Source organism: Dermochelys coriacea, chromosome 13 (assembly GCF_009764565.3).
Source record: "Dermochelys coriacea isolate rDerCor1 chromosome 13, rDerCor1.pri.v4, whole genome shotgun sequence".
Lineage (NCBI taxonomy): Eukaryota > Metazoa > Chordata > Testudines > Dermochelyidae > Dermochelys > Dermochelys coriacea.
Window position 1 is genome coordinate 8,310,739 of NC_050080.1, and position 26,599 is coordinate 8,337,337.

General features: G+C 41.0%; 2 protein-coding genes across 4 annotated transcripts in view; both read left to right on the forward strand.

Annotated features, from left to right (window-relative positions):
• Nucleotides 1-9,990, forward strand: part of CABLES2 (Cdk5 and Abl enzyme substrate 2) — a 47,275-nt gene extending 37,285 nt beyond the window's left edge. For both annotated transcript variants that reach the window (XM_038369868.2, XM_038369869.2), the window contains 4 exons: nt 2,171-2,274; nt 4,059-4,165; nt 5,854-6,058; nt 6,558-9,990. In XM_038369868.2, coding sequence (XP_038225796.1) covers nt 2,171-2,274; nt 4,059-4,165; nt 5,854-6,058; nt 6,558-6,698 — 557 coding nt within the window. In that variant the 3' untranslated portion in view covers nt 6,699-9,990. The remainder of the gene's footprint in view (nt 1-2,170; nt 2,275-4,058; nt 4,166-5,853; nt 6,059-6,557) is intronic.
• Nucleotides 9,991-20,657: 10,667 nt separating this feature from the next.
• On the forward strand, nt 20,658-25,912 carry RPS21 (ribosomal protein S21). 2 transcript variants are annotated; one of them, XM_038369702.2, is made up of 6 exons: nt 20,658-20,928; nt 21,788-21,883; nt 23,276-23,339; nt 24,421-24,492; nt 25,600-25,655; nt 25,847-25,912. In XM_038369702.2, exons 2-6 carry the CDS (start codon nt 21,834-21,836, stop codon nt 25,854-25,856), a joined length of 252 nt encoding a protein of 83 aa, XP_038225630.1. In that variant the 5' UTR covers nt 20,658-20,928; nt 21,788-21,833; the 3' UTR covers nt 25,857-25,912. The 2 variants fall into 2 exon arrangements, with proteins under 2 accessions (XP_038225630.1, XP_043351747.1); XM_043495812.1 differs by lacking the exon at nt 20,658-20,928 and adding an exon at nt 20,940-20,981.
• Nucleotides 25,913-26,599: the final 687 nt, after the last annotated feature.

Sequence of the window (26,599 nt, forward strand, 5' to 3'; positions counted from 1 at the left end):
CCTGCCAGTATCATGACAAGGCCTAACCTAAAGGAACACTGATAAGTGATTTTCTTAAATTCAGACTAAATACCATGAAGTCTGTATCCAACTGACTGCCCAACAGATTTTATTTTTTAAGAGTATAAACAAGTTCATTTTGTCTGTGCCATCTGTGAGGAGGTGCTATTGCTATTTTGACATGTGCGAGTTTTGGTCATGCGAGAGGTAGGGAGGGGAATAAACTTCTGCACACTTACAGAATAAGAGATCTAGTCACAGTTTTGCTCAAAATAGAGAAACAAATTACTGGAGTAGATTCCCTAAAGTAGCAGCATTTAAATTATTCAACTCTGATATTTAAGTGACATCTTACTTGCAGAAGATGTTTCCTGTGTCCCTTTCTCAGCAATTAAACACCCCAACCCACTAGCTCTTGCTGTTCAAACCAGAAACCAATATACCTTACAATGCTTCAGTGGTAAAAAGGCAACTGTGTAAAAGTGACATAGCTAATTCAACAGATCTGCTACCTGTACATGCTTTACAAAACAAATGTGGTGTTCTTGTTCATACTGTAGAGTCAATACATCTTTGTGAAAGTGAGTTGGGTTCTGTTGTGGCTCATGCATCAGTGATTCTAAGTGCAGAATCTTTTATCGTGTGGTAATGCATGAGCTGGCAAGATCTCAGTTGAACTTTCAGATCCAGATTTAAGGCTGCATGACTGGCTATTGAAGTGTTCATCTTTCTGCTTGCTAAAAGAGCACATTTGGAACCATGGAAAGATATAAATATGGAATGATATGGATATCATTTTTAGTCATTTTTCCAATTATAGTCACACTTGAAAACAGTATTCTAACGGGAGAACATAAAATAGACTTTTGTATCTCTGGCCAATGTATGTAATCAGTTTACTCTCTCTTGCCACTAAACTAGAATCTCCAATGCTGGGCCATTTCTGGCATCCTTATGCAACACCCAGAAATAACATTTTTTATAAAAGGAACTTTCTTTCAGGCCTTTACCTCTGCTGCTTGAATGTTCCAGGTAGAAGGAACCTGCTGTGCTGCTAATGTATCAGAGGTGTTCTCGAACAGTCTGCTGACTTCAGTGGAGCATAAGTAGCATGACAGTAGAACACCAGGTGCAACAGAATGCCAGTAGGCGAAAATAACTGCATCCTTTTAACTCAGCAGTGTAAGGACTAATGATGAAAACATCCAGCTGACTCCTCTACCCCACACAACTGCTCACCTTCTTTCTAAATGTAGAGAGTGGGCCAGATTCTTTCTTGTGCTCCAGCCCCTTTCTGCCACTCTGGAAGTGGCCTTTGCAGAATAATCCTGGTGTAACATGTTCCTAGATAGGGCAGAGTGCTTTTCTCTTCTGTTTCTACCACCCCCCTGCCCTAGCATAAGTAGGAAGGAAAGGGGGTGGCCAGAGTATTGTGCACTCCAGCTATGCTCATCTGGTGTAATAGCCACTAAGAGGTTGTTACAAGACAGTACAACAAAAAAGCAGCTCCAAGACTGCGCTAAATGCCAGGTCCCTGGTTAAAGCCAGAATATGGGAGGTACAAAAACAGATCCTGATCCCATTGAAATCTTTGGCTTGGACAGTTGGAGATAAGGTTGTCTTCTCACTCTTCATTCTTTTCACTAGAACCCTTGTAATATCTATGGACTGAGTATTTTTCGATTGAGATCATGGGGTATCGTAATGTTTATAAACAATGCGTGTGTGTCATCCTCTCTTTCAGTCTGCATTATGGACGAGTTCTTGTTCGTGGTAGATCTTAATGCTTTTTCACAGCTGTATGTCACATACAATGCATTGCTACTTTTGAGCAGCAAAAAAAAAAATTGCAAACTTATAACATGCTTATTTGAAAAAAAAAAAAAAAAAAGCACTTGCCTTTTTGTCTCCTGTTGTCACCACCTTACAAGTACTGTCTTTGTAGTCAGAATATTATGCACTGTAGTGTCTCCTGGAGCATGAGTAGGTGACCTGCAGCTTTTGAGTTTGTAGATCCAAGAATTTGGGGCATTGAGTAGTCTAGTTAAATGAATTTTCTCCTCTCATTTGCAGATTGCCTCTAATCTTAGAGATGCATAAGGAATCTTTCTTTAAAACTAATTTGTTTATCTTGCAACTCATTTTGTATTTACGTCTCCCATTCTTCCAGTAAACGAAGTTGGTGAGTCGTCAGAGTATAATCCAAATCTCCTGGATGATCCTCAGTGGCCCTGTGGGAAACACAAGCGTGTCCTCATCTTTGCATCTTACATGGTAAGAAATTTGATATATTTTAACTGAGCAGCTGTCTGGCTCTCTGTCCATACATACTCAGCGCATGGATGCTCAGTGTCAGTAAAGAACTACCTTGAATAAAATGTACCCTTTGAGTACTTATTGGGAAAGCTATAAATAGGCATAGTTGTGCATTGAACTTGAGCACTACTGAGTTAGAGAGCAGTGCCAAACACTACATTAGTAATAGATTACCAGAGAATGCTAAGGATCTTCTGTCCTCAGGGAGATTAAACTTCAGTTTGAGATTGGATGGTGATGACCCAGTTAAGCATACATTCCTTGCATATTCACTGCAATAGAGTCTATGTTCAGTAGTGCATAAATTAGTTAACTTATTCCTAAACAATATTATGGACAAAGGTACACTTTAAAGATGTTGCAGCAAAAGCTTGTCTATTAGAACTATGTGGAAATGACTGGATATCAGTCATTTAGAACACTTTTTGTCTGTTATCTATAACCGTTGATCAGTGGCAGCTACAAAAAGTGAATTTTATGAGCCTCTGGGATTAGTTTACGCACAGCTACTTTGCTTAACACATTAAAGCAATTAGTCTTCCTGACCATTTGTTCCAGGAGTGAACTCTATTTTATTAAATTAGAAGGCACTCTTAGAGCATTGAAATCTTGCAAAACATTGGACGCTAGTTACATAGAGAGAAACAGCATAAAGGTCAAAGAGTAGATCCAACAACAAAAGAGAGAACTGATTTCAGGATTGTTGTCTGTTCCCAGGAACACTATCCGCTGGAGCTGTAGGATTCTCTGCCACTTCCCTCAAGAGAAACTGACTCAAAGCAACAAGACAGTAGTTGGGTCATTTGGGAGCTATGGTCTACTCCGTATCTTAGAATTAGGATTTCTTCATTTTGCCACACTTTGGCTCCTTTATTTTTTTCAAAGCATCGCAGTGAGATTGGGATTACAACTTTCCCTTGAAATGGCCTTATTTCAACTGGTTGTCTAGCAGTTACTCTATTCCACTAACTTTATGTGCATCACATGTAATGCTGATGTTTGTAACAGCAGGTTACCACTCTTAAGGCCAGAAGGCTTATTTACCCTGCACAAACTTCATTCTCTGGCACCTCTTTTCATGAGACCACATAGCCCTGCTCACAAATATTTATTGACCCTGAATGCTTTGGGGAAGAAGTGAACTCTTTCCTCTCTCATTATATAGGCTATGAAACAATACTTGGCTCTTAAATACACAAGCTTTACAATGCTCTGAAGTTGTGGACAGACTAATAGCAGACTGATGGTGTTGTGGCCTGTAACAGGCATCTATAACCGCGTCTAACATTCCATACTGGTCACTGGCATGACTCTATCATGATAGTTTAGTAGGGAAGTTCTCACAATAAGCAGTGTCACTGACAGTTGAGTCCTAGCTTCACAGGAGTGTCCCCACACTGCCCTCTGTTTGTTGAAGGTACAGCATTGGGTAGTTAATGAAGCCTGTATGTCAGGCTCTGAGAAGCTCATACTAGAAAGGGAGCCTGAGCTATTGGGCAAGTCGCTGACCCTCCCAGTTTCAGTTTGAGTCTGTAAAATGGGGATAATTCTGTCTTGCAAATTGCTGAGTTTTTTTTTAATATTGTGTAAGCACTGGGTGTGCACTATAGGAGTGCAAAATATTATTAAAGATGTCTGTCTTACCCTCTGTTTGATACAAAGGCATGCTTGAAGGGTACCTATAATGCATTGTAAAACATGAAACCACAAATGTTATAGAAAATTTGCCTCTTTTGTTTCAGACCACAGTAATAGAATATGTGAAACCCTCAGACCTTAAAAAGGACATGAATGAAACTTTTAAAGAGAAGTTTCCTCACATCAAGCTAACACTGAGCAAAATTAGAAGGTAAGAAACAAGCACTTGAGAACAGAAAGGGGAGAGTGAATGGCCTTTAAGTCTCTTGTACAAGCTGCTTCCTCTAATGCTTATATGGAATTAAGTATTAATTCTATTAATAGTGTATATGATTAAATACTGATGATCTCTTATTACCAGTTAAGCTGGCTGAGATGGCAGCCATTACAGGAATACTTAAGATGCTGGGAATGGTCCTCATATAACTCAACCTAAAAGTAGTTATTTTCAGACAAATATTGCTTCCTTGTTAACTTAGTACTAATATAATGTTAGCAAATTACAACCGACTCGGCAATCCTTCTGCGAACTATGGATCAAAACATAAGTGGACTTCAGAGCCTACAATGTGCTCCACCTTTTCTATAAGCTGTCTGTGCCTCCATCTGGGACCACATGGCAATCTGTTTCTGTTTTGAGTAACAAGAAACTATCCTGTTGTCTTGGATTGCTGTAGAAAACTGCAGAATGAAGAAAAAATCTAGGCAACTTCACCTTTCCATCCCAGAACATGGCAATTATCTTTAAAGAGAACTACAGTGATTTGTTATAGTAGCTTTTAGTGAAATAGTGATAGGAAATACAGATATTCAAAATATAATTTCAGATATTTTTAGAAATACCCTATGAACACATTAACTTCTGTCTTCAGGGAGGGGTACTGTAGCCCCTCTTTATAGGGGTGTAGTTTTGATGATACAGTGCTGAACTTCCCAGGGGGAAGACTCTTTTCTCTAAATAGCAAACTTAGGCCCTGACTCTGCAAACCCTTATGCACTTTAATCCTATTCACTTCAGTGGGACTTTGCATTAGCATCAATTTCGATAGGAGTCCCATGAATGGAGGGTTGGCGGGATTGAGCCCTATGGAAATTCAGACACCACTTAAAAGTTACTAAACTGATTTTCAGCAATTTTAACAGAGTTTTCAGTTAACTTTAAAAAAAAAAATTTGGAACTGAGTTTTTAGTGGGACTTGAATTCTTATTTTCTCTGCCCTAATCTGTTTCATGAAGCTGTCAAGGTGGCAGTTTCCTGTTTGGCTATTAATTCTTATATTTACACACTGAATATTTTCTTAGGGACTTAATTTTCTTAGTATGACCACTGCAGCTCTTTACAATCAGAGATATTACATCATTTTTTGTTTAATATACAGTGTCTTGGATGTGGAGAACTACAGATGAGGATGTTAAATTTGAAAAATCTAGTATTGTATTTGCATGCAGACACCCTGCCCTGAAGTCCTGTTTCCCCTCTTCTCCTCAATAGCTCCTACTCCCTATTCTTGCACGTTTAGAGAGAGATCTTTCACAGATACAGCATGACCAATAGCACTACAAGCTTGCCACACTGCCCTGCTAATTTGCCGTAAAACTGATGTGGAGGGACCATCTCCAAGAGACAGGGAGGTTGTTTCCTTGGCCTCTGAAAGTGCCGGTTAATGCCAGCAATCATGGTCGTTTCTGCATTGGGCAGGCCTGTCCACTGTCCAAACAGCCTTCAGATGGTAACAGCATTGTTGAGAACTAGTCTGGATTAGATATGAACAGATTCATAAATTCAGGGCCTTTACCAGGGCCAGTCCCTTTACCAATCCTTGATTCCTTCACACTACAGAGTTTCTAATGTCTTTTAGAAACCATTTCGTGTGATAAAGATATTTTGTCCCTACACAGCTTAAAGAGAGAGATGCGGAACTTGAGTGAAGAGTGCAATCTAGAGCCAGTTACTGTGTCAATGGCATACGTTTATTTCGAGAAGCTTGTTCTCCAAGGCAAGCTCAACAAACAGAACCGCAAACTGTGTGCTGGTGCTTGTGTGCTTCTTGCAGCCAAGATCAGCAGTGATCTCAGGAAACATGAAGTTAAACACCTTCTTGATGTAAGTATAGTTTGAATTATTTCATACACTGTCATAAATAAGCTCTGCCTTTTTATTAAGATTGCAGTCTTGTATTTTAAGAGCTAAGACCAAGACTTTTTCAAAAATGAGTAACCAAATTTAGGCTCCCATCCTAAAATCAGGCACCTGTTTTGGGCGGGGAATGGCTTGTCTTTATTTGATCTCCAAACAGCACCTGTAAAGCTTGTGGACTTGTCCCTTTCAGCATGCAAAAACCTGTGTGTTTGTATGTAAACTGGGTAATTTGGCTGCCAGTTACCAGAGTTGAACCCATAAATTGGTCTGTTTCTAGTTTTGGAAGCCAACTGCATATTTGATCCTGTATGTATGTATGTACAGCTCAGACCATAACATGATTACTTTTCTTTCTTATGCTGGTATGATCTGTGACAATCTAGTGGCTATCCTGAGGATAACTGCTGATCGGATTTTCTCCTCTTCTTTTTTCCCCCTCCCCACTCAAAAAATGCCATTGCAGAAACTAGAAGAAAGATTCAGATTCAACAGACGAGATCTCATTGGATTTGAATTTACAGTGCTTGTAGCTTTGGAGCTGGTCCTCTACCTTCCTGAAAACCAAGTTTTACCTCATTATAGACGTCTCACACAGCAAGCCTAACCAAAGCTACATTCCAGCTGCTCACCAGTGGCTCTGGGGATTAACAGCATTACTTAACACTTTGCTCCTGAATTTGACACTTGCCACTGACCTTTTCTATGTCACGGTGTGCATCAGATCATGCCTACAGCTAGTTTGAAGACTGCAGCATGACTTGTAAACAGTCAAGATGTAAATTAACAATACAGGTACCAAGTCTGTATCAGGAGATGGTACAGAAAGGGTTGTCTTGAACTTTATTTTCCTTTGGAGATTAAAGCACAAATGATTCACAAACTAGCTGCCTTTGTGGCTACTGGCTATTCTGCATTTTCCTTTTCAGTTTTACTAGGAAATGGTCAGTTCTTCCCTACAATGGATGCTACACTATTATTCTCTTAGATTGTTTCAACCTTTATTTTCTTCCTTGAAACTAAAGGGAGCATCATTTCCATTCAAAAAAATCATAAACTTCAAATAGAATATCTGAGAATTTTCTTGCATTTTTACATTAATAAAATGCATACTTTATTTTTTTAAAGATGTGCCTAAAACTGACTGGTCTGGTACCAGTACTTTTTACGTTACTTATGTTGCATAATAGTGAATCCTGAATTTAAATAGCAATGTATCCTTTACCTGCATTTGCCTTGCATATAGTGAAAACAATTCCAGTATATCTGCACTAATATTACAGAGGGGATTTGTACTATCGATCTATAGGTAACAAGTTGAAACTATTCTAGTTCAACTTCTTTAACTATTAATACCTGAATAAAGGTTTTATTTTAAAAAAGGAAAGGAAGCTTGTGTTCGGCAATCTATCATGAAATATCACGCTTGTTGAACACATTAGCTGTAGCAAAGCAGTTTGTAGTTCATTCTTGTAGTTCATTGTTCAATTGGAGATAAGAAATTGACTTACATGTGAGATAATCACCGTATTATCATTTATAATTTTGATTTGTTTTCTATAGTCTGAAACTAAGCACCTTTTTAAACGTGACCATGTCTCTCATGAGTGATCTTTCTCTGCTTTGTACACAAGTGTTTCAGCCAGTATTGCTATGGATTCCGAACTAAGCTAATGAAACAAAGTATGTCCAGTTGTTAAATTGTTACTTTTTACTCAGTTCTTCCAAGCATTGTGCCACTGTGATGGGCCTCATGAAACTGGCGTTTGTTGCACATTTGATCAGCCATTCAGTTAGAGGTTAATGTTCAGCAGTACTCTGATGTTTATGCAAACGTTAAATAACTTTTTCCACTGTTGCCCAGACATTTGGTTTAAATAATTCTGAAACATGTTGTACCTTTAGCAATACAGTTAGTTGCTCTTGGGGGTTTTTTCTAATCAATATTATGATACAAATAAGTGTTTGTGTGTGTTTGCAAGAGACAAAAATAATACAAAATTTGTTTGTGACTAACTTAGATACTAGACCTCTTCCTGAGGTAAAAAGGCTACCAGGTTTCTGATACATGGAGTACTGTAAATTTCAACTCCTTGTGTGTTTGTGGCCACTAAATAAGAACAAACATAAAACTGGCGTCTTGCTATTGAACTACATTTTTCTAAGGCCAGTTTGACTTCAGTGAAATTGAAGCAAACTTAGTAGAGCCTTTCTCTTTAAGCAGCACTCGAAAGGTATTTTATATTTTAATTGCAGTAATACCACTCAAGTCCTAAACCTAGTAGCTCTATATAACAACAACTTTAGTGCAAGTAAATATGCACCTTCTGGTCAATGCGCAGGACATGAATTTTATAAAGCTGCTTCTCTGTAAAGTTTAACATGCATGATAAATGTATTAATCTGGGAGAATTTTACAAACTTTTAAAATTGGAAGATAGCTAATATCCAACTTGCCAATTGAATTTATTTTCCAGAAGAAAGGTTAGAAAATTCAGTTATTTGCTAATGTTCTATACTGAATAATTAGTGCTGATTTTATAAGTTCTATTTTACTAAAGTATTAGACTAACACTTGTGGTTTGCCAACTTAGCTTTTTTTTTTTTTTTTTTTTAAATAACACAGTGCACTCAATTTAATAATGGTCCACTATCTGCTACAGATTTCTCCAAATCAGGCAATACCTTTTCTTTATCTAAGAATGGACAAACTTAATATGGAACTTAAGTGTTTGGGGAAGTGGTAAATGTAAAACTCTCACAGGGTATTTGTCCAAAAAGTGTAATATCATTTGTCATGTTACTGTAAATATGTCTAAAAATGTAGTGCTCCCAGACAACTTGTGCTGTTGTTTTTAATTATAGGAGTTAAATTGCTTTAAACTAATATGTAACAGAGAAAAGATGCTCTGACTGAAATGTAAACATTAAAGTCTAATCCTGCAATCCTTCCTCAGATATTGTAGACTGGAATGGAAGCTGTGCCTGAATAAGGATGCAGGTTGTTGTGTCAGTGTGTAAATGGGAAAGCTGGTTTTATTCTACCAGCAAAATGTAAAATTACACCTTCCTAAGATAAAGCATGTATTCTTCAGAGCCGTGTTTTAAGGCTTTACCATAATAGGTGCTCATTTTAAACCTCTGCGTGCACACAGCCAAAGCTCTGAGCACTAAAGGCCTAGATATTATGAGTCAAAATTGTATCATGGGAATGGTCTATTATATACAGTGTTCACTGTGTGTAAATTTCTATAAGAAGGAAACTCTTCTGTAACACCATAGAAATCTTGTTTCAAGTGTGAAGATGGGTTATTGATCCCAAATAGTCATTTTAATCAACCGTCTACAACTTGTATGTTGGGTACCTTTTTCTGTGACTTATCTGTACAGAAATAGTGATCCTCTTGGCAAAGGCAGTAACATACATACGTGTGTGTGTAATGTTTTATAGTAGTTAACATTCTCTTCCCTAAATTGGCTTAGAGTCCTATTCAGTTAAGCCTTATTGTGATATATTTATCTGGTTATAGAAAAGCTGCCACTGTGTGGTAGAAAATATTACTGCAACATTATCAATGTCTAAACCAAAATGGGACCCAACATAACATTCTAAGAGAGATGTTGCACTTTTTCATGCAAAAACAAAACATTTTTTCCTTTAAAGAGAAATGCTGGTCTTACATTTGGGGGTGTGGTTTAATTATGTATCACATGTAAATATGTGCTGCTTAGATTCAGCACAATGAAGACTCTTGATAGGAGCTTGTACATTTTTATGTAAGCTGTTATAGTTTTGTGTCTTGGTAAATTAAATTAAAGTCTCTTTGTAATTTGTCTAATATCTTTTGATGAAATTGTGGGATAGAAAAGCTGTGAAATAAAATTTGTTTTGATACATATTTTGTAACCAGTCAAGTTTGACATATTTTGGCTTGTCTGGAAAATATTCCTTTAAGAAAACTCTAGCCGTAAGAGCCTTTCCTTTGCCGCCTTCTAAATACGTGGCAGAAAGAGACAATCCAAGTCAATTTTCAAAAAAGCTATTCAGGATAGTTTCATGTACTACACTTGCCTCTGAATCCATGTCTGTGGGTTTTCAATAATGCCCTATTTTTTTTAAAAAAAAATACTATGTGAAAGTACCACACAAACTGGAGAAGCTGACTAAACATGCATGGAAACTACTGCTGTCTAATTAATTTAGTCTTTCAGTTACAGCAATCATATCACATTTCAGTATGAAATTTTTCTTATGGCAGGCTTCATTTAATACATCGTTTAACTCTAGGACAAATTCATTTTAACAAGGCAGGTACTTACTACCTTATAGACTTTGAGGCCACAAGGGCTCATCATGATCATCTAGTCCAGGGGTTCTCAACCTTTTTCTTTCTGAGGCCCTCCCAACATCCTGTAAAAACTCCACGACCCCCTTGTGCCATAACTATTTTCTGCATATAAAAGCCAGAGCCAGTGTTGGAAGGTAGCAAGCAGAGCAACTGCCTAGGACCCTTGGCACAGTGGGTGCCATGTAGCTAAGTTGCTCAAGTTTCAGCTTCAGCCTTGGGTGGCAATGCTCGGGGCCCTGGGCTTCTGCCCCAGACGATGGGACTTCAGCTTTCTGCCCTGAGTCCCCTCCCCGCAAATCTAATGCAGGCCCTGCTTAGCGGACCCCCTGAAACTGGGCAACTAGGTGCCCTGGACTCCTAGTTGAGAATCACAGCTCTAGTCTGACCTGCTCATTGCAGGCCACAGAACCCTGCCCACCCACTCCTGTAATAGACCCATAATCTCTGGCTGAGTTACTGAAGTCCTCAAATTGTGATTTAAAGACTTGTTAGAGAATCCACCATTTACACTCATTTCAACCTGCAACTGACCCAAAAAGGCAGGCAAAAAAACCCTGGGTCTCTGCCAATCTGACCCTGGAAAAAATTCCTTCCTGATCCCAAATAGTGGGATCAGTTAGACCCCGAGCATGTGGACAAGACCCAGCAGCCAGACACCTGGGAAAGAATTCTCTGTAGTAACGCAGAACCCTCCATATCTAGTGTCCCATTACTGGTCATTGGAGATAAGTCACCTGAAAGTACAAACTGGGAGGACTCCATGCAGAACAGAACACAGCGGTGCCACAAAAAGAAAAGGAGTACTTGTGGTACCTTAGACTAATAGTGGTGCCATAGCTCACTTTGAGAATGGACATGCTTGTTAGACAGAGAAGCGACAAAGGAGGAAAGAAAGGGCACAAGAGTTCAGCCAACAACTGTCTCCTCCAAGATTACACCGGTTACTTCTGTGGGAAAATCTGCAAGGCATGAATTGGGCTCCTCAGCCACTTAAAAACCCACCAATGAACCCCCTTGACAAACACCCTCCTCACATGGAGGAATAGCTAAAGACATGCTATTGTAGGCAGTCTCATCGTACCATCTTCCCCATAAACTTATCAAGCTCAGTCTTGAAGCCAGTTGAGTTTTTTACCCCCACTACTCTCCCTGGAAGGTTGTTCCAGTCTCCTTTCCATGCCCCTACTATTTAAAGTAAGGACTGCTATTTCTGTGTGTCTCCCTCCCCCCCATCCCCAAAACTGAACTGCTTTCTAAACTACTGCTTGCTCACTTTTGCATGCATATGGCATCTGCAGAGCAATATGCTATAGATGCAGTTGTATGTCCATAAGGCAAGAATTTCAAGCCCTCCTCTGTGACAGTGTGGATATCATCCAGTTCACCTTTGAATCTGTATTTGGGGCACTGGTTGTTTGGTTTGGATGTTCTCACCCCAGTTGCATGAAGGGGAATTTTTGATTTTCCACTTGTATATTGAGTAGCCACATCTTCCAGGGTTTGTTTGGATGCAGTTGAAAGTGGTCCAAAGTTTGCATAGCAGGTTGAAACCAGGAGGGCGGCTTTTTGGGTCAGTAATAATGTGCTTGCTTGGAATGGTAAGTGGGGTCCAGACACTTTCCCATTCCCTGGCCGGATCCAGAGACAGCAGATGGTCGTGTGTGGTCCATAATGTTTTTTGCTGTTGCTGTTTGAATCAACTTTTACAGTGTCTGGCAGCCTCAAATACTGGTTTTGTCTCATGCAGCAAATGAATAAGTTAAATAAAAGGCAGCCATAATTACATACCCACTATAGATAATGTAGAATGTTAATTTAGTTCCACAGACATGGCCTCTGAATTTGAGCCAGCAGCAAGCAATTGATAAACAATCCACAAATGGCTCCAAAGTGAAGTTCTAAACTTAAACAGTTCAAACTAGACACTTGTTTCAATGCCTTACTTTTAATAGCAGCTGTTAGGGGGTTTATTCCTTTATCCACTTACTTCCCTGGTCCTTCTCCCATGAACAGAGAGCAACACTATCTAAAGTCCAAAAGTGTAAACAATTTGATTATTGGGGTGAACTTCCAGCAAGGATGATTCCAGTTTCCTTCCTTAGTGTCCCCCTTCCCAGCTCTTCCCACACCACAGAGCCTTACCTCTGTCCCTATTCCCATTCCCCCCCTTAGCAAAACATGATTCCAATTTCCCTACCCCTTACTTCCTGATTGACTGCAGATTATAGAGTAAAACTTGTTCTGCTTAGCTATACCTTCACCTATCATTTTACTGAAATTTAACCAATTTTAACATATTGTAACATGATTATTTAACCAACTATATCCCACCACCTTAATTAGTTTATACCCAGCAAAAAATTATACAGCAGCCAGAAACAATCACCAAACCAGACAGATTATATAGACAAACAATAGGGAAATGGGGACTATAGTGATAGAACACCACAAAAAATGAGGATTTCGCATCCCAGCTATTGATAAGCGAGTTCTTGCCAGACAGGATGCTATTAAATTAAGTTTGCTTCCCAGCTTATGGCTGTCTCTGCTACTTAGTCAAAGATCTTAGCCTAAGACCAGGGCTTCAGACTGTCACAGTAAGAGAAGGCCCTTACACTGGCAGCCAGTGATTTTGATTCTTTCTTTTATACCTCTAGAACTAGCTAAGTGATAAGAATACACTTATTCTTAGAGCATAGGCCTTTACAGACAGGCCTGAATATCTATATCCTAACACTCCACCCCTTTTTTTCTTTTGGGATCCTTCTGCCCAGGTGTCCCTGGAAAAGCATAGGACATATGGTGACACATTTCCTGATAGAGCCAGGCATCAAGGTGGAAGGTGTCAATATTCCATTTGTCCTACTGCCCCTTGTGTAGTATAGTGCCCTGCATCTTCTCTCATACAGGCATACCACGCCTATTTCAATTGGTGTTCCAGACTTTCCATTATAGGGGGCCCAAGAAGGTTGGGTCCGGGTTGTCTAGTATACTGCAGGGTGGGGAGGGCTTACTACATTATTTATAGGTTATCTCCATATGCAATGTAACACAAGTACAGTTAACAATACAAAATCCCCAGCAACACCGAGTCCTGACCACTGCAGTATGGTCCAACAGCCAAGCCACCACCAAAACACTGCCTCTCCTCCTTTGACAGGGTCATGATCTTGTGTGTCTAGTTGCCGGCAGTTGCAACAAGCTGCCCCTGCAGGTTTTGCATGCTTTTGTTCATATCATAAGTCCATTGAATGTTCACAGAGAAATGGGATATTGTCCAAACCAACTTAACCACTTGGTATGGAATCAGGCCATACACCCTGGTTTGATTATTTATAGCAATAAGATTTAGATAGCAGCATGTAGGTGTGTGTAGTTTGGTTATGGGCTGGTGTAATTGTGCCCCAGTAATATGTACATTCCCAGCAAAACACCTTATACACAGAACACCCAACTGTCCAGCCCTTGCATAGGCCATTGATCCTGCTCCTCCATAGTCATAGGAGAGGGGCAAATCCAAACATCTTCTGTTGATTTACACTATTTTACACACCCCTCCATTGATTCCCAGTGAGCTCCTCCCCTTCTCATTATTTCCATAGGGCTTGCGGGGACCACCTTAGTTGCCATTCCATATATCAAGGTACCATGGTAGCTATTACACAGGTGCTGGCCTCCTAGTTGAGCATTTTGCATTCCCATACACATCTCCCCCCACCCCCCCAAGGTCAGCCTTTTGAAGCCTTCCCTCACTCATGTCATGAGGATTTTTGGTTATTGAAACACAACAATGCTAGCAACAAGACAAAAACCACAGACAAAACACAAAATATAGATCCATGGTATTCTGGGTTATTTTTCCACTGGTGCCAGCTTGCTTGTAGAGTGTCTGAAAAACAAACCATTTCCACCCCCACCCACCCCCCAGTGGGGACAGGTTATTGCTTAATAATAATAATAATAATAATACCACCACTTCCTTGCTAATTGCAGGAAAAACAGAAGAATTACCTCCAGGCTGTCCTTATTTTATTCTATAGTCAGGCTAGTGAATTAACCCCTCACTGGTCATTTATGAAAATCATGAGGTGGTGTACCTTAGTTTCCCCTCCTGTACAACAAAACAAGTTTGCAATAGTTTCTCTGCTGTACCAAGCTTTAAGTTTATTCTTAGGAAATAGCAGAGACACAGCTTCAGATTTTAGCACTGTACACACACACACCTACCTACCTAAGGGTTAACCTGTCCCCCTTATTTTTAGGCTTGACTTGTTTTTTTTACCTCCCTTTCCTGGAGGGCCATAATCTGAGTCTTCTAGTAACTTTTTTGCTGACCAGATGTATTCATTATTTGCAGCTCCTTTGTGCCCATCAGCTAGGTAATTTGCATTTACACAGAGGCTTTTTAGCTTGCTTTTGGATTCAAAGCTATTAGCAGCTCAGAGACTGTCTTAAAAGGGAAACATTCCACTTCCACTAAAGTTTTGATTACTTTCCACTTTCATCTCCTACTCCAAAACACACAGAGATCTGAAAAAGAAAGCACAACCTATTGTGGCTCCTTTTGGAGCCCTAATGGAATTTTAATTAAGTACCATGTTTTGTTTGCATTTTTTTTTTTACCCCTTCTCCAATATACACTGCACATGTCCTGGGAAAATGCACATTTCTTTCATAGTTTAACCTCCATAACATTGTATTAGCCATATTAATTTTACACAAGGTGTAACTGCCTCCCCCATGCCCACAGAGTTTTTATGCACACCCACCAAAATGACAGTCCAATCCCCCAGAGCCACCCCAAGGATGAGTGTTCTCATCATTCCTCCCCTTTTCCTTTTCTTTTACCTGTGTACACAAAATTCTCTTTTGTTTAACATTTCTTGCACTGCGATTAATCTTTTACACATCTGTACCCGATTACACTCCCATCTTGTACAACTAGACACAACCAGGGGCAGCCAAGTTAAGTTCCAATAGAAACCCCTTACATTCCTTTAGTGATTTTGATTACATTACCCAAGTCAAATAATTTTGATCAGATTCTCTCTCCGCAGGAGTCCCTTATAGACCATTTCTGAGGGAAAAGGGCGCATTTTCCCTCAGAATAGCTGTAAAGGCTTCTAGGGACAGAAGCCTAGTGGTGGTAGTAGCCACTTTATCTGACCCTCTTGGATACTTTAATTACCAAGCTTCCTTCCAATGTGACTGCACAGAGTTGCACATACAGTTTAATAATATAACTCAGTTATATAAATGTAACAAAAACTTCCTTTTTGTAACATCACAACTGTTACTCTTTAACATCTTCACAACAGTTACCTTTTATCATTTCCACAACTCCCAAATGTTTACTTTCCTGAAAACCCTGTATTATCAATTTTTGCAAAAGGTATTTGTAACTTTTCACTTCCTTCTTTAAATCACTTACTCTTACATTTAGTTCATTAAAGGTAGTGCAATTTGTTTTAACAACTTAGCCACCAAGTACAATTATTGCCACACAGCTGCCTTAACCTGTGCTGTCTTTACCTTTGTTAGTCAAATTTGTTAGTCTCTAAGGTGCCACAAGTACTCCTTTTCTTTTTGCGAATACAGACTAACACGGCTGCTACTCTGAAACCTGTGATTATGCAAGGCACCGAATTTAGCCGTATAGAGTGAAAATTTGTTAGTCTCTAAGGTGCCACAAGTACTCCTTTTCTTTTTGTCTTTACCTTGAGACTGTTTATAAAGGCAGTAAAACATTTGTCTCCATGGACGCCCATGGATCTTTTACTCCAAAAATTCCAGTGGAATACAGCAGACCTCCCTCATACTTTGTCCAAAATAACCAAAAACATTTCACATAAGTATCCAAAGTACCCTCCATTAAAACTTTAGAAAAACAGAAGTGTGGAAAGGAGGGGGGGAGAGAAGGGGGAAGAGGTGGAAAGAAACCAATTAAGCCTGTCAGGTCAGTTTAAAGTATAGGCTACCCGCAGCTAATTAAGTAAACTGAGAAAAAGAAGAAAATGAAGAAGAGGATATAGGTAGCTCTGAGCCAAGAGTAGGTTCCCTGGGTTGAAACAGTTGGGAACCCTTATCCCCAGTTTCTCATCCTGGCTCTGGAAGAAGAGTGGGGGTTGTTACCTGCTGCTGCAAACCCTGCCATTTTGCACTTTGAAATTTCCCCCCCACCCCCCTTCTTTCTCTCCACTCCCACAGGACCAAGTCCCAGCTCCAGTCTCTAAAGGTAGTCTGTTAACTCTGTTTTTGGCTTTGTTGTGCCAAATCATCTTTAACCACCCCTAACTACTTTACAACACTTTAGCATCCTTTGCTGAAGCAGCACCAAACTTGAAAGATTACTGGCAGCTTCCAATAATGCTGCACTTCAAACCTCTCACAAGCAGACTGAAGTGCCTCCTTTCCCTTTCAGTGTCTACACTGAAGCACTGCAGCAGCTCAGCTGTGCCATTATAGCATTTGAAATGTAGAAAATCCCTCACTAACTTCCTGCACCCTGTTGTCTGCTCCACTTTCACCCAGAAGCCTTGTGCCCCCTGTGTCAGTCCCAATGGGCAGGGACCTTCTTCCACTACCCATATACCAAAGGAGGGTGGGCTCCTCAGCCTCCCCCCATCCCTCTGGGTCCCCTTAACACTTCCTCCATTTCCTTTTTAATCTCATCCCAGGTTGACTTCTGCACCTGGTTCTTCCTTATCCATTTATCTAAAAAATCCTTTACCCTGGCTTGCCAGAACCCGCAACTACCATCACAAGAGTTTGCTATACCCCCTCCAAGCAGCTGCATGGACTGTTGGGGAGCGGGACTTACAGGCTGTCACTCACCTATCCAATGCTATGTATCCAAGTCACGGCACCAAGATGTTAGGGGGCTTATTCCTTTACCCACTTACTTCCCTGGTCCTTCTCACATGAACAGAGAGCAATAATACCCGAAGTCCAAAGGTGCAAACAATTTGATGTTTATTGAGGTAAACTTCCAGCCAGCATGATTCCAGTTTCCTTCCTTAGTATCCCCCTTCCCAGCTCTGACACCACAGAGCCTTACCTGTGTCCCTGTTTCCATTCCCCCCCCTTAGCAAAACATGATTCCAATTTCCCCACCCCTTACTTCCTGATTAACTTCAAACTATATAGTAAAACTTGAGTTCTGCTTAGCTATACCTTAACCTATCATTTTACTAAAATTTAACTAACCAATCCTAACATATTGTAACATGATTATTTAACCAATTATATCCCACCACCTTAATTAGTTTGCACCCAGCAAAATTAATTATGCAGCAAACAAAAACAATCACAGAACCAGACAGATATTATACAGACAAAGAATAGGGAAATGGGGACTACAATAATAGAACAACACAAAAATTAGGATTTCACATCCCACCTATTAATAAGTAAGTTCTTGCCAGACAGAATGCTATTAAACTAAGTTTTCTTTTAATTTTCTAGGCATTCCCTTTCTCTGGAGGTGATAGGCATTATCAGGACAGGACTGTATTCCTAAGAGCCCAATAGCACCTTTTTTCAATGTGATTAGTTTGGAATGTAAGGATGTGACCCGTTTGCTTCCCAGCTTCTGGCTGCCTCTGCTGCTTAGCCAAAGGCTTAGCCTAAGAACAGGGCCTCAGACTGTCACAGTAAGAAAAGACCTATAAACAGGCAGACAATGATTTTGATTCTTTCTTTTATACCTCTATAACTAGCTAAGTGGTAAGAATACACCTAAATTCTTAAAGTATAGGCCTTTACGGACAGGCCTGAATATCTATATCCCTACAGCAGCTCACATTTAAAAAGAATTAATCCTAAAGTGTCAGGAATTGAGATTTCTGTACTGCAGCCTTCTCTAGGATCACAGCCCAATCCACCAAAGTAAGTAATCACAGCATCCAGACATGCTTCAGCCCAACAGAGGACGGGGCACACAAGGCGGTTTCCTTTAGACTTCTGATGCATCCATTACTATTTGCAGTTGTTCCAAGCTACCCTTTTTCTTCATCCCATATGGATTTTTGCCTTGATTAAAGCTAGTTACAATAGATAATGCTCTCTGAAAAACATAGGTGTGGGAATTGGACAGACAGAACAAGCCTCAGAACAGCTACCCCTTCATTTTAATTGTTCTTGTTTCTTATCCACTGAGTGAAGTACAGGTATGAGGACTCCAGGTAAAGGTCAAAAGCTAAGGCATTCATGCTGACCAGCAAGAAAGCTGAGACACTCTTGTCATTCATATAAATGTGCAGCACTCAAGAGTACTTTCATCCATACCGATGCATCTCAAAGCACTTTACAAAGTATGTTTTACAGATGTAAAGGAAATAAGGGGCAGAAAGTTGAGATTTCCCAAGATCATACCTCAAGTTACTGATGGAAATGGGATTAAAACGAGTGTGCACAAGTCCTAGTCCTGTTCTATTGGCACTGGACTATGCAGCCAGGCACATGTCCACCTAAGGCTTTCCCCCACTCTTATTTTCCATTGCTACAGTGACAGTTTTTAGCTTAGTTAAAAGGCTGTCCCAGTATCAAGCAGCTCCCACTAAGACACTGTTCCCCATATGAAAAAGGGTGGGGGAGAGTTAGGTAAGGGCAAGAGCCATCACTAATGTATGGTTGGAGTCAGAGGGGTGCTGAGCACTCACAATCCCATTGACAGGTTTCAGAGTAGCAGCCGTGTTAGTCTGTATTTGCAAAAAGAAAAGGAGTACTCGTGGCACCTTAGAGACTAACACATTTATTAGAGCATAAGCTTTCGTGAGCTACAGCTCACTTCCCCATTGAGTTCGTACTGCTGCCTTTCAAGGTCACTTCCAGGCTTTCTCCCAATCACGAGGGAGGGAGAAGGGGAAGCAGTGGCAGGAGCCCTCCCATTCAAGCTGGAGTAAATGTCCTCCTAATACAGGGCCTTGAACTATGTTGGCTGTAGACAAACAACTGCAGCTCTGTTGTAAGACAGCGGTTCTCACACCGTGAAGCAGGACCCCAAAGTGGGTCATCAGGGCCGGCTCAGACTTTCTGGGGCCCAGGGCTGAAGCCCCAGCCCCACTGCCCGGGCCGAAGCCCACTGCCTGGGTCTGAAGCCCTGGGGCTCAGGCTGCCCCAGAACCACTAACCCAGGAACCTATCCTTGCAACAAAGCCCGTTGCCAACTCTGTCCACATATCTATTCAGGGGACACCATCATAGGGCCTAATCACATCAGCCACACTATCAGAGGCTCCTTCACCTGCGCATCTACCAATGTGATATATGCCATCATGTGCCAGCAATGCCCCTCTGCCATGTACATTGGCCAAACTGGACAGTCTCTACGTAAAAGAATGAATGGACACAAATCAGACGTCAAGAATTATAACATTCAAAAACCAGTTGGAGAACACTTCAATCTCTCTGGTCACTCGATCACAGACCTAAGAGTGGCTATACTTCAACAAAAAAGCTTCAAAAACAGACTCCAACGAGAGACTGCTGAATTGGAATTAATTTGCAAACTGGATACAATTAACTTAGGCTTGAATAGAGACTGGGAAGGGATGAGTCATTACACAAAGTAAAACTATTTCCCCATGGTATTTCTCCCCCCCACCCCACCCCCCACTGTTCCTCTGATATTCTTGTTAACTGCTGGAATTAGCCTACCTGCTTGTCACCATGGAAGGTTTTCCTCCTTCCCCCCCCTGCTGCTGGTGATGGCTCATCTTAAGTGATCACTCTCCTTACAGTGTGTATGATAAACCCATTGTTTCATGTTCTCTGTGTGTGTGTATAAATCTCTCCTCTGTTTTTTCCACCAAATGCATCCGATGAAGTGAGCTGTCGCTCACGGAAGCTTCTGCTCTAATAAATGTGTTAGTCTCTAAGGTGCCACAAGTCCTCCTTTTCTTCCCCCGGCCTGGGGTCTGTAGTGATGTTGGAAGGGGGCCGCGGTGCTCGGGTGACAACCGGAGGCCGAGGAGCGGAAGACCCGACCCGACCCGCCAGGGCCACGGCAGGAGCCCAGGGAAGGGGCCGCTACAACGTGGGGTTCATGTTTCCGCAGCTCGGAAACGTTGCGACGGGCCGTACTCAGCACCTGACCGTTCAGCTCTGGGGGCGGGTTATTATTCGGGGGGGCGGGGGGGGGGGTTATGTTGGGATTTCCCGCCAATCGGAAATCCCCTTCCCCGCCCAGCTCTGATGATATGGGGGAGGGGGGGGCTGTTCCTGCCACCTACGGCTCGAGGCTACACGCCCCTGGTCTCGGCTCTGTTCAGATTTATTAACCGCCGCGCCCCTCCCCCCCCCCGCAGCGAGGGCGGGTGGATTCCGCCGCCAGGTCACTGCCCCTCGCGCTCCCCGCCGACCCCCGCACCTCGCCGGTGACGTCAGGGACGCTGCCCCGGAAGCGCTCGCGTCTTCCCCTCCCCCCGTCTTTGTTGTATCGCTTCCGGGCGGCGGGTCCCGCCCTTTCCGGTCTGGGCTGGCGGCGAGGTAGGAGGCGAGGGGCGGCGGGGCCGCGGGCCGCGGGGGCTGTGGAGATGCCGGTGGGCGGCGGGGCCGGGTTCCCTACCGGTCTTCCGGGCCTGGGGCGGCCCCGGCCCCCGCCCCCCTCTGCAGCCTGGCCCGGGGTCGGTTCTCCCGCCTTGTCCCGCGCCCCGGGCCGGCCGTCAGCGGAGAAAGCCCCGGTTCGCCTCCCTTGCGCCGGGGGAGGGGGCTTGTCTTCCCGTCCCGACCCCAGCCGCGTGGGGCGGCCCGGCCTTTCCTGCCGCCCGGCCCCGTGCAGCGCTGAGGTGCCTGGGGCCGGGTTTGGGCCCGTTAGTGCCAGGTTGGAGTTTGGGATTTAATGGCTCCAGCCCCAGTGGCATCAGAGAATCAGCCCCGGTGCACGAGGCTGAAGGGTTGGGACCGCGCAGATGACCTAGCCCAGGGCGAAGCACACGAGGGTTGAGGGCGAAGCATTTGTCATGGGGCCCTGGTGGTTAGATCAGGCAAATGCGCCTGCTTGTCTCTGGGAAACGCTGCAACACCTTCCCGTTTGCAAAGGCCTTTCCACCAGAAGAATCACACAACACTGACATGCCCGCAAAATCCTCAAAAAACAGACTTGACCGCAAGCAGAGTGGTATGTGTTGCAAAAAGGGAGAAAGAGACTCCATTAAGCTCACAAGGGCTTTGTTGTTGCTATTGATTTTATGTGGAAGGCACACAGATACTACAGGATAAAATGTAAGATGGATAAACTGAGGTGTGCTCAAGCTGAGCTGGACAGCTCTCAGTGGGCTAGGCTGTTAGAACATGTATGTGAGTACTTGATTGGTAGGGTATGATCCTGTGATTTATGTCCCCTTAGGTATCTTCTCTTGCACATCCCTGTGTGGTAACATATAGAAAATAAGATGCAGAACGACGCTGGGGAATTTGTGGACCTGTACGTGCCTCGTAAATGGTGAGTGCCTTTCCTTGGTGCTGTTGTATAGGGGCATGGGTCTTTCTAGGCAGACTCAGATGGTCAGTCTTGTGCAGCCTCCTGGATCCAACAGTGTCAGTATCCCCATAATAAACCTCACTGGTATATGATGCTGTGTGAGGATCAGTTTATGCCATGAAGCGTGAAACTTGCTAACCAAAGCACCAGTTCGCTATATTCTATGAAGGGGTTAATTTAGTTGAATTACTGTTTTCTCTTAGATTCCAAGGCCAGAAAGGACCATTGTGATCATCTAATCTGACCTGGGTAACACAGGGCATAAAACTTCTCCAAAATAATTCCTTTATTGAACTAGAGAATATCTTTTAGAAAAACATCCAATCTTGACTTAAAACTTCACACTGATGGAGATTTCATCATGACAATTGATAGTGTTCCAGTGGTTAGTTACCTTCACTGTTAAAGAGAAAAGAACACAACTTTCACAAAAGTACATAGGCATTAGCAACTGGCCAGATTGGTGTTGAGTGTCATTTTGTTCTGACCTTCGTCAAGGGGGAACAAAAACTTATAAAATTAACTGCTCATTTGTGAGTATGTGTTAATGTCCTACAGTAGTGGTTTCATGAGCTCCTTCTGGGTTCTTAAGAGTTTACCATGAACTCATGATTACTCACTGTATCTGGATTCCACAATGTTTAGTCTAAAAGTCACAGTTTTAGGATTAAGATAGGCAGAGAATTAAATAGAAGTACTGGGGAGGTTTTTTTAATGAGAAATTCAGATAAACCTGGATGCTATTGGAAGGGCTAGTTGATTCTACTCCACCACCACTGCTGTGTCGCTAAATAAGTAAAAAGAAAAGGAGTACTTGTGGCACCTTAGAGACTAACAAATTTATTAGAGCATAAGCTTTCGTGAGCTACAGCTCACTTCATCGGATGCATTAAGTACTCCTTTTCTTTTTGCGAATACAGACTAACACGGCTGCTACTCTGAAACTAAATAAGTAGCATTCCTCCCAGACATTGTAGGCAGCTACATTCCAGTTTCTTATAGTTGCTTTCCAGAGCAGGTAGGAATGCATATTTCCAGTGTGAGAGTTATCTTCATTTACATGCAGTGAACATAGCGCTAAATACATTCTAAAAATAATGAAATAGGTCAACATTATGATTTACAGCCATAGCTAAGTGCAATACTGCCGAATAAGACCCAGGTTTAAATCCAGTGTTAGGCCTATTTTTAACTGTATGATCATTGAGCTGTCCGATGCCTTGACTATCACCATCAAACTGCTAGCCCAGCTGCACCCATACTGTGGGTAGGCCTTTAATAGGTTTTGTTTGATTAGTATAATACTCTCCTGGTATGCTTCTTATTTTAACTTCATATTACCTCTTTCCTTAGCTCTGCTAGCAACCGAATAATCGGTGCAAAGGACCATGCCTCCATTCAAATGAATATTTCTGAGGTAAGATAACTCATGACAAATGTAGATCTAATTTGAGAGTTTTAACTATTTGTGAAATTTAGAATCTTCAGTTTCACTAACATTTATGAAGTGCTCAGTGTGAATGTTTTACTATATCTCCAAGTAAGTCTAATACCATCTCAACAGCTTTGGATGTAATTTATCTTGGCAGCTTGTTTTGGCAAATCTGCCTCTGTTGTGCTATGTACAGGATTTGTCATTTTTTAATATTCATGGAGGAAATGTGGCTTAGTAGTTAAAGTATGGGACCGATCATTAGAAGTCTTGCAATTTTGTCTCTGCAATTTGCTTACTGTGTGGATTTGGGCAAATTACTTTATTTTTACATCACCATAATATGAACGTTTTTAAGTGATTTTATTTCCCATTAAATGTTAAGAAAAATTCTCTTGTTTACCGTATTTCATTATTCAAGGATTGGGGATCAGCAGAAATGAAAAACAAATCCTTGTGCTATTTTAAGGGTCTCTGCAGGGTTTAATCTTGCACTGCTCAACGTTCTCTTTCTGGAAAACTTCCCTACAACTTGAAAAAGTGAGATCATTTGTGTCCTTTTTCTTGTGCATTTATCTGGCTCCTTTTTCTTGTGCATTTATCTGGCTGCAGAACAAGACTGTTTCTTCCGAATTTGATATGATACTAAATCCAGAGAAGCATGCTTGTCATTAAGGCAGCTAAATCCACAAACTTACTTTTAAATTGGACATGTACTTGTGTCCCAAAAGAGACTTTGACTTTATCTTTTATCCAGGTCTTTGTTAATATACCAGTTCGTTACTGGTTATTGTATTCCTATTATGTTGTCTGATCCTAAATCCATCAGACTCTATGGACCTTTTATGTAAGTGGAGAAACTAACCTGTCATTTTTAATGTGGACATTTGGCTCAGGTTTTGTGATTCATGACATTCTGACCATTGGATCCATTTCTCTGCAAACAATTTACCTTTTGACACCTCTTGTTTGCAAACTTGATATTTTTTTAGAGGGTAAGGCATTACAAGAATTGTGTGTCTACCAACATGTCTACTTAATCAAAATGATCTAATTATAATTGTAGGTTGACAAGGTCACAGGCAGAGTCAATGGCCAGTTCAAAACTTATGCCATTTGTGGAGCAATTCGTAGGATGGTAAGAATATTTTCTTGAAAATTAGAAAATGTGTTTACTCCATCTTAGATTGGTTGGACTGTTTATCCCCATGTGATGCATGTTTGGCCTTTGTGAAAAGTTTGTGATCTCAGTCCAACTCCCAGTTGACTAGTGTGTCTATCACAAAAAACATACCTCTCATCTGGAACACTATTTGGCAGACTCAGTAAAGGGAACAAAGACAGTGGACCCCATCCAACTTCTTTTTAAATGGAAAAAAAACTCTTGACTTTAGTGGGAGTTTGTACAGGGCCAGTCCATCATAGAAACACTGCTATTCTTTATCCACAAGTTGTTCTTCCTCCAGAACATATCTGAGGCACATTGTCAGGGGAATGTAAGGATGTTAGTATTGTTGCTTCCTGTGCTACTCTCCATGCTCACTGGAGAGAGGATTTCTGTTTCTAAAGTTCTCAGTCCAGTACCTTTCATGAGACCTTAATCAGTTTTAAATGTAAAACAAAAACCTAGCTTGTATTCATTCTGTTCAGATTTGAGAGGTGAATTTCACAAACAAATTCCATTACTGTATCAACTTCTCCACTTATTTATTCTGATATTTTTTTCTGGTTAAAACATGTATAATTGAATTGTCCAAAAATTTGTATTAATGAAATCAGTAAAATAAATAGTTGACTTTTTTTTTTGTGTGTGGCAACCAGTGTACAAGTGACCAATTTCTAGAGCAATGTTGGATCTGTGGTATTCGTAAGCAACACAAAAATCCAGCTTTTAAGATTTCTTTAAACCAACACAGTCTGAGGCTTTTTCTGCACTTTTATCAGGATGCTGTGTGTTTGTAATAACAAGATACATCACTGAGCATCAAGTGACGTAATGTATGACGTTAAAAACACTTTCTGGTACTGCAAGATGGCCAAAAAGTTGATGAATATTTTGAATACTTTTGGAAAAGCTAATTCGCAAAATAGCATTCCATCAACAGATTTATACATCTCTAAACTTTTGATGCTTCTAGAAATGTCTTTAAGTAGCTGAACACCTCACATCTCTCGTTTTGCATTTAAAAATGAGAAATCAGGGATTATAGACCGTGTTTCAGAACTCCATTTTTTTCTATTTAAGGGTGAATCTGATGATTCTATTCTGCGTCTGGCAAAAAATGATGGGATTGTTTCCAAGTAAGTATGTTTATCTCATCTTTGCAAAGGTTATCAATGTGATTTCCTTTCCAGGTTCCGAAGTTCTAGGTCTTGATGAAAACATGTATTCTGGATTTACAGGCTGTTTATGAAGTTTCCCAAAAATATTTATTAAAGCTGCTGAAACAGATGATGATTTTGTAACAATTTTGTTTGGTTTTCTTTTCCAGGAATTTCTAACTGAAGAGGCTCTCTGATATGGAACATTTTGTTGTAAAATAAACAGCTTAAATGTATTTGATGTGCAGTGTTTTATTTTAGTTCAGAACCGTAAATGGCAGTGGGTTTTTTTAAAGTTGCCTAAAATATCTTCATATGTTTGTGCAGGAAAGTTACAGAACTGACTAATTCTGAGGACCTAGAGATGAAACCTTTTAATAACCCAATATATAGAACTGTGCCTCATTTGAAAATTTGGGTCTGCATTTCTGTTAACTTGAAACTTTCTCATCCAAATATAGTATGTTGCAAATTTAGCTCATTGTATTACCCTTGCTTTAACTTTCTACAACATAGATCAAGAGTTGAATGTTTTGCAGGTATAGCAGTCTGAAAACACTTAGAAATTGTTTGATTCTGCCTGTTCTATTGAAATGTTTCAGAAGGAAAGCTTATGTAGGATATGCCCTTGTGGGTTAATTTGACTGAGACTATTAAAGTATAGGCTCAGCTTTCTTCTGCTAATATCAGTGCCGTATGTGTTTCTGCCATTGATATGCTCATACTCTTAGCTCTTCTGTTGAAAGCATATCATGTGTCATTATAGGAAATGCTTACATTTTCTTAACATGCTTTACCCATATTAATTACTCTGCAAGAGACAAAATATTCAGGAAAACTTCACTTTTCGTATGACCTCAGATCTTAAAAAGTAGGGCATTATGCTGTCTGAGAAACTCATTTAAAATATCTAAACAATATTT

What these genes read in the sequence shown, in the direction of transcription:
- RPS21 (XM_038369702.2), top strand. Translation starts at nt 21,834, where the DNA reads ATGCAGAACGACGCTGGGGAATTTGTGGACCTGTACGTGCCTCGTAAA. An exon ending in CTGTACGTGCCTCGTAAATG is followed by an intron (nt 21,884 to 23,275) that starts GTGAGTGCCTTT and finishes CTCTTTCCTTAG; the next exon opens with CTCTGCTAGCAACCGAATAA. An exon ending in TTCAAATGAATATTTCTGAG is followed by an intron (nt 23,340 to 24,420) that starts GTAAGATAACTC and finishes TTATAATTGTAG; the next exon opens with GTTGACAAGGTCACAGGCAG.